At 39.0% G+C, this 8,308-nt stretch overlaps 1 protein-coding gene across 1 annotated transcript in view; it reads left to right on the top strand.

The window, feature by feature from the left end:
• Positions 1-8,308, top strand: part of ptprt (protein tyrosine phosphatase receptor type T) — a gene marked incomplete at its 5' end in the record, with an annotated part of 182,892 nt that overhangs the window by 172,084 nt on the left and 2,500 nt on the right. Inside the window, 6 exons of the mRNA XM_079459741.1 lie at positions 1,021-1,170; positions 2,742-2,915; positions 4,152-4,283; positions 4,850-4,975; positions 5,804-5,967; positions 7,755-7,890. Coding sequence (XP_079315867.1) covers positions 1,021-1,170; positions 2,742-2,915; positions 4,152-4,283; positions 4,850-4,975; positions 5,804-5,967; positions 7,755-7,890 — 882 coding nt within the window. The remainder of the gene's footprint in view (positions 1-1,020; positions 1,171-2,741; positions 2,916-4,151; positions 4,284-4,849; positions 4,976-5,803; positions 5,968-7,754; positions 7,891-8,308) is intronic.

Genomic DNA, 8,308 nt, shown 5'->3' with positions numbered 1-8,308 from the left:
CATTCACAGCTAATCCTCCACAGACACAACATAAAGCAATTAATCTTTTAAAAGGCTTTTTCTGCTCTTTTTTCATTCCCGTCCTCAGCCGACGTTCTCACCGGGTTATGGAGTAATAGGTACGGGAGGTCATCTCAGCTTGACTTTAGCTTTGCGTGGATCAAAGGCCTGCATTAACATTCAAACCCTTAAGCTGCAGGCATTGTTGAGTTAAAATATGGATAATTCCGCGGCATATTGAGGGCCGGGCTTTAAGAGAGAGTTTAATATTAGCCGCAGGATGCTGACAATGCATCCAGTGGCCCCTTGATCTCATTTTGAAGGCGTTTAAGGGACACGCTACTTTAGCGTGAGAAACTGCAAAAGTTGAGAAGCGTTGAGATCCCTGAGGCCGGAGTCATTTCACCATCAGCAAAATAAACTTTATACACTTTATTGCACTTTCATAAATGTTTGTTTTCGTATTTCTCACATGACTTCCCTTGACGCTGTGATGTATTTGTCATAGCTTTAGGTCCGGCTACTGAAATTTACATCAATTAAGTAGACTTCGTAAATTGTTTTTGAGCGGATATGGTTTTTAGTATGATCAATTTTGCTCTAAAATGCCTAGACTAGGAAATATTGTGTGACCTAATAGACAATCTGTGTTTTTTATCAAAAGTAAAGTATGTGAATGTAATATTGCATCAATTTAATCAAATGAACTCAAATCAATTAAAGACATGTGTCCTGCCAAATGTGCGTTCAAACCTCTCTTTGAAAACATGACTTTAGAACAAGCGATGACTTCAATTCTTTCTGACTTAAGTAAAAAAGAGATAGGATGTGTGGCATTGGTTACTTTGATGGAGTCCAGTTTTGTCATCCTTAAAATGTCTCTTTCAATCATATTCAAAGACCACAAACTGGATACAGTACAGTATGTGTCATAGTTTTATCATCGGATGCCATCATTGTACCCCTGTACATCCACAGTACATTGTTGTAAGGATTCTTTTTATCTTTCTTTCTTTGAAGGAGCAGTATGTGTTTGTGCATGACGCCATCTTGGAAGCGTGTTTGTGTGGGAACACGGCAATCCCAGTGTGTGAGTTCAGAGGCATTTACTACAACATCAGCAGACTGGACTCTCAGACCAACTCCAGTCAGATCAAAGACGAGTTTCAGGTGAGACATAGATGTCATATAAGAGCCGCTACTACCGTTTGGGAGAAGTACATGATCTAGAAGTACTAGATTTTTAATTAAAGGTACAATGTGTAATATTTAAGAGGATCTATTGGCAGAAATGCAATATGCATAACTATGTCTTCAGAGGTGTATAAAGACCTTACACAATGAAGCAGTATTTCTACATGCACATGTACCTACAGTAGCCCTAAATTGACATAAAGAACACATTTCATAAATACTTTATCTCCTTAGTCAAAGAAACTAAAACGTGATGACATCTTAGTTCTTTGTCAGCCACAGTAGTGCTTTGAAAGTGAGGGGTGAGCGGTGGAGTGAGCCGTTGGTTGTAATTCGCAACATCACCACTAGATGTCTAGAATCTACCTAGAGAATTTAAGTATTGAATAAAAAAAAATCCATGCTTATTTATGTGATATTTATATGATATACTGTAAGTTTTATAATGTAGTGGAGTCAAACTTTTCCAAAGTAAAAAATGTAATGTACTTGAAAGTGAAAAGTACTGTTTAAGTGTTTTGTTGTATGTCATTGTCTTTTTTATAAGGTTATAAGGCAAAAAAATCGAACTTTTGATGGCAAACTGTGTAGCGAAGTCAGCTCTGGAAAAGATGTGAGGTTTCTGGAGCCTGTTCCCCAGGATATCAATATCCTCCATTTGCTCTCCATTAAATCTCATCAGCCTCGAAGAAACAATCGAAAAATGAAATAGATCCCATTTGTGATTTCTCATCCCTACAGGCAGTAAAACAGTAAGAACAGAGAGCGTTTCTTTGACTTTTTGTGGCTGGAGCTCTTAAAGTATAATCAGCGAGACATGACCAGCCCACGTACACACTAATTCATTGAATCCTCTGAGTTACATTTTTTTGCATATTACAACTTTATCAATCTCTCATGAGGCTCGTGTGAGATTCCATCGCGGTTTCTCCTCGATCCAAACTTCTTTGAATAAGTCAATCGGCAAAGCAAAGCAGCTCCTATTATGCATTTAGATGAGGCAGGTGGGTAAAGACGCCGTGACTCAGACATGAGGGGAAAAAACGCTTTTTTACGAGCCATTGACAAGCTGCTGGGCCTCATAAAGTCCAAAGCCTTGCCATTTCTTTTCATGGCGCCTTTATGTTTTGTATTCCTGTGAAATGAGCGAGTCGCCACCGTCTGAAGAGAAGGAGCACTTAAGATCTGTGAGGTGTCTCATAAAATATGATGAATATGAAAATATCTTTCTTTTCTTCGCGATCTTTCATTTTCTATCTAGTGCGGCATCCCTCTATCTTGTAAGCCATTTTTCACCGTCGCGCTCTCTCTGTCTCGCTCACTCTCTACATTTCTCTGTTATGCAGTGTGTCTTATACATAAGTAATGACTGAACTTCAGTTTAGTCAAATATTTGCACTGGTTGCGGTTGAACTACTAGTGCGAGCGGAATTGCTTGTGTTCACACCCTTTTTTCCTTCAAAGAGCTTTATTTTAGGAGGAAAGCGAGTTTTGGTTCTGTATTTTAAAGGTGTTTATTTGACGGTTCTGTATGATTGTTTTGTCAGACTCTGAATATAGTGACCCCGCGTGTTCGCCCGGAGGACTGCAGCGTGGGACTGCTCCCGCGCAACCACGATAAAAACCGCAGCATGGACGTCCTCGCCGTGGATCGCTGTCTGCCTTTCCTTATCTCGGTTGATGGCGAGTCGAGCAATTACATAAACGCAGCGCTAATGGATGTAAGTTTGACTGGATTAACTTTAAATCTGACTTATCTCCTAGGGATGTAAAGATTCACTCGGCTCACTATACACGATACGATTCGTTCACAATTTATTTGTACAAAATGAGGTGAATCAACTTAGAAATGAACAACTGCCCTTTTATTATTTCTCTGTCGATAAAAAATATATTTAATGTCAAATATAAAATCTAAACTGCAATTTTAAATCAAAGTCCAAATCAAATAAAACATTTATAATAAAAAGTGTCTTTAAAATAAAGACATTTAAGAAATATAGGCATAACTAAGTTTTCCAAGTTTGCAGTAAACACAGCGGCTGCAGAACCCTGCTGTTCAAAACATGTATTGCAATTAAAAAAACATCTCAACCGGCTTAAATCATCAAATATAACAATTGCTTTTCAACAGGCTCACGGTGAATCGTAACTTCCCTATTATCTACTATATACTATAGCTTATTTAAAGAAACAGTTCGCTAAAAATAAAAATTAATTCATATTTTGCATTTTTGCATTCTCATTCGTTCAACTATGGCACCTTCTACCAGGTTTGTGATAGTGTGGGATGTTTGTATGTACTCGAATGAGATTGGAGAACATTGTGGGCGGGTTTTCTTTATGTGCGTTTTGGTTTCACCCAGGGAAACCGAAGACCTAGGAGATAACATAGCAACGCTCACGGAAACTTTGGGGACAATCTAGCAGTACATGATTAGATCACATCTCTATAATATCCACAGATTGATCATAATCACACTCGTATCAACAGCAACCATCTTCACACAGCATCCAACACAACACGCACGTCAGGTGAAGAACAACATAATGAACAGATAAGAGAAAAGATGCAAACGTAATAAACGGCTGATGATGTGAGGTTCACACAGACCCCCCTGACTTCTCATCCCCGGCAGGATCATCATTCAGTCCCAAGGGTGAATTCAATAATTCAGTGTGAATTCACTGTAGACAAGCACATTTTCAGATGCATCCTTTAGCTCTGCCGTCTAGAACTCCAAATCGGCCTGCAAGCTTAAAAATCACATTAAGCACAGCATTTTGGGCCACATGTTACCTGATTTACATAATTCCTTTAGCAGATTCAAACTCTGAGGTAAGTTTCCGTGCACATCTTCATTGAGTTCATGTCATTGCATGTGTGAGGAGCGTTGGGATGGATTGAGTTCGAGGGGGGCTAACATGTAAACGTGTTCTCTTATTGATCGTTCCAGAGCCACAAACAGCCGGCGGCCTTCATTGTAACGCAGCACCCGCTTCCCAACACAGTGGCAGATTTCTGGAGGCTGGTGTTCGACTACAACTGCTCCTCCATCGTGATGCTGAATGAAATGGATGCCGCGCAGGTACGTGGTACCCAAAGGCTGTGATTTACTTGACCTTCACCTCTATTTAGCAACTATTATCTCTTGGAATTTGTTATGTTTGGGTTAGGCGGTGCGATTTATTTTCCTGATAGCATTTTATTGATTTCTTGTGTGGATGTACAAAAAGCAGGGGATTTGATGTAAAAGCAAAAAAGAATACTTGAAGGAACAGACAACTAATTTCTCTATGAAATTATTTTATTGATTATTTTATCCTTCTTTATCTCTAAGATTTTCAAAACAAAATCTAAAAAACAGATTTACAAATGTTCAAAAATCATGTTCTTTTCAAGAAATATCAATCCAACTGGAATGGGGTAGTCTTGATTAAGTAATAATAACAAAAAATACAGCTAACTAACACGATAAAAACAATATAACAATAAAAATCTGCTTTTGCAAATAAAGTCCAAAATTCCTATAGGTTTTCATACAGATATTCTAATATAATTGTTCACCTGAACTTTTCGCACATCATCTCCTAAATCACATTGCATGTAAATTGTACAGTATTTATTTTGTTAAAAATCTCTGCATCCCTACAGCTCTGCATGCAGTATTGGCCCGAGAAAGGTTCCTGCTGCTACGGCCCCATTCAAGTTGAGTTCATATCGGCCGACATCGATGAAGATATCATCAATCGCATCTTCAGGATCTGCAACATGGCACGGGTAAATGCATCCCAAATGGATTTCATCCAGATCATTTCATCCTTAACCCAAAGGAAGTCCAAACAACAACACTGTTTGGGAGTGAGGAGGTTCAAATTTAGATTTTCAATTATGCTTTACAACAACTTCTCAGTAACCACAGCAAGTTAGACCATACTGTGTATTTTCAGAATTGATGTGCTTTGCTAGCAAAAAATATTCGAGCTCCATAATCACATAAACATAAACAGAGCTCGTATTTGAATATGGCTTGGCATGCTGTCATGTGTTTATTCTTTGCCGTGTCGTAGCTTTACATTTGCATTAATTACTGCAGTTTCAGGTGTTTCTGGAGGTGCGCTGCATTACATCCACGCATCCACAGCTTTTTTTTCTCTCCCCGTTCTTCTTAACTGCTGGTGACAAGAGGCGTTTACCTGGCAGCAAATCAGTGTCGGCGCGGCATAGCGAAAATAAATAAGTGCCACAGCGGCACAAATCTGCTGTGAAATGGCCCCGTCGATGGCAAATTGCGTGTAATACGGTGCTCATTTAGTTGATCCGGTCTTATTGTTGTATCCAGCAGACGACTCTGTTTGGTTTCACTTCGGGTCATTTTATTTTTTGTTTTAAATTGTGTCTGGAGCAAGTGGAAGAGCTGAATGCCAAATTTCCTTCCAAAACAGAACGTAACCCAGTAAAGAAAAATATTGTTTTTTTGTTTCATTTGCAGTATCAATGTGGTCTCACATTTTTCTCCTTAATGCTGAGATAAAGCTTAGATAATTTGGGAAAATGATTGCGACATCTTATGAATAGAAATTCAAACGGCTTGTGTTCTGCTTCCAGCCTCAAGACGGCTACCGGCTGGTCCAGCATTTCCAGTTCATTGGTTGGCCAGCGTACAGAGACACGCCGCTGTCCAAGCGCTCCATTCTGCAGCTGGTCAGACGATTGTCCAAATGGCAGGAGCAGTATGATGGAGGAGATGGACGCACGGTGGTCCACTGCCTGTGAGTATAACCCTCGAAAACATCAGCAACCTGTATTCCCAGATGAGCAGAATGTAACCTACAGCCATTCATTCTGTTCAGTTCTATTCCCGAAGGCCCACATTCATTACCAAATGTAATGTTGATAGCAGATGTTTACGATGTATGGTTCCTTAAAGAACCTTTATCATATAGAGAACCTTCCAGTTGCACAAATGGCTATTTGTTATATATAAAAAGGTAAGAATTTTTTTACTTTTGACCAAAGAGTCACTTTGGAGAACCCAAAACAGTTCTTTCATAGCACTTCTGCAATCCTTTTCAGGACCTTTAATTTTTTTAAGTAAATGCCACTAAAAATCACAATCCTAGTTTAAAACTCCAGCAACTAAATGACTTAAGGATAAAAGCCAAGGACAATCTTATCAGTGTCACAAATGAAATCCAGACAGATACAAAAGACCTGACAACTCTATTACCTTCCCTTCATTGTCAAAAAGTTGAAAACAGGTGTTGAATGCAGAGCAATTTCCCAAGCAGAACTTATTTCAAAATGTCATTCTTGTCAAATAATGGTGACGTTCTGCAAACTAAATATTCACTTTGAAGTCGCTTTTTCACAACTCGCACTGCTTGCATTGAGATCCATCCGCTCAATATTCAAATGAACCAATTAAGCAATGAAAGACCGAGGAAACTTTTGGCAACTTTGTTTCGAATCAATAAATATACAGTGCTTGAAAAACGTAACAAAATGTTTTAAACTACTGGCAATGTTATTTATTAGGCACACAATAAACTGAAACGGCTAAATAGTCTATATTGATATTGTTTTACTCAAATTTGAGCCGGCACGAAGTCAGAAATGAATCAAGTGTAATGATGTGTTCACACCAAACGTGAAGCATCGCATTCCCCTTTCTTTATTACTCACAGTATGTGTTTGTTATATTCCCTTGATAATAATATTTTTATTTGTTTTACCATTGCAGAAACATAAAATGTGTATATAAATGTGTAAAGAATTGTGTGTGTGTGTATATATATATATATATATGACCTTTCTGCCATTTTTTTATTAAATTGAAATACCATATGCAAGCGAAAGCACTTATAACAGTCCGTTATATGATTAGCTTTAAAACCAATGTAAGTCTGAACATTTGGTGCGAGTCTGGCCCAGTATTCATACTGTATATTGTAGACACACACAAAGCCTATTGTTCAATCATCCCTTTCTGGCTCCTAAAGACCCAAGATGCCAAATGATGGCGTTTAGAATTCAAGTCATTCATACTACACCGGCAAACACCCTCCAACCAGAGCTGAGTTAGGAATATGCTAAATAAAACATGCAAGGACATCAGGGTCGTTTTTTTTTTCAGTTCTGACCCTTAAAAAACACCTCACCATGATACAGCATCATAACAGATGGTACTGTGATCAAGTACAGTCTGTAGTGTTTGAGATGCTGGTTTCTACATGTGTGTACAGAAGCAACCAGCAATAATCTAATTTACAACAACTTCTATCTAGACCATATCCAAACCAATACAAACGGAGGCTGGGTCTTTTTGCAAGGGCATCTCCTGTGCATAAAAATGATATTGCACTATTAATGGTCTGATGGAGAAACATTTAATCCAAACTCACATCATTGGTCGAGCTAAACCTTATGCTTTTATGGAGGTCAGACAAAAGGTTCATAGATCTGAAAAGTTTTTTTTATCAACTTTAAGGTCAGTCGTGTTATAAAATGCACTACTAGACAAGCTGTGAAAGGATGGGATGTTCGTTTATCTCTTCAGGACTGGCGGAGGACGCAGTGGGACTTTCTGTGCCATCTGTAGCATCTGTGAGATGATCCAGCAACAGAACATTGTGGACGTGTTCCACACAGTGAAGACGCTGAGAAACAATAAAGCCAACATGGTGGAGACGATGGTAAGTTTTGCTCGTCTACAGGAAACCTGTACACTATCCGTCTTAAATAGTATTCGATATTAGAATTTGTACGACCCAAATCATAGTATGTTGACATGGGTACCCTTAAATTACCGAGACGGTCTAGTATTTCAGATGAAAATTCAAAGTGGCTCTATATTCACGGAGTCGCTAACTTCAAGTGGTTTGTTGAAACTCCTGATGAACGTTCCACTTGACGCAACTGCTCCTTTGGCCTCCATAAAGTGTTTGTCGTTCTTCAACGCTCCGAGCCGGAAAAAGAACGTAATTACTCCCTCACCCCTCACCCGTGAGACAGACAGCTGCAATTTCTGCAGTTGGTGACTCCAATTCCGAGACGCTATGTTCCGTCTATAACCAGCGACCGCCGCAGGTGCAATTAGACATCTGTCTCCAA

Source organism: Barbatula barbatula (genome assembly GCF_947034865.1).
Source record: "Barbatula barbatula genome assembly, chromosome: 7".
Classification (NCBI taxonomy): Eukaryota; Metazoa; Chordata; class Actinopteri; order Cypriniformes; family Nemacheilidae; genus Barbatula; species Barbatula barbatula.
This window is presented reverse-complemented; position numbering and strand designations above follow the sequence as displayed.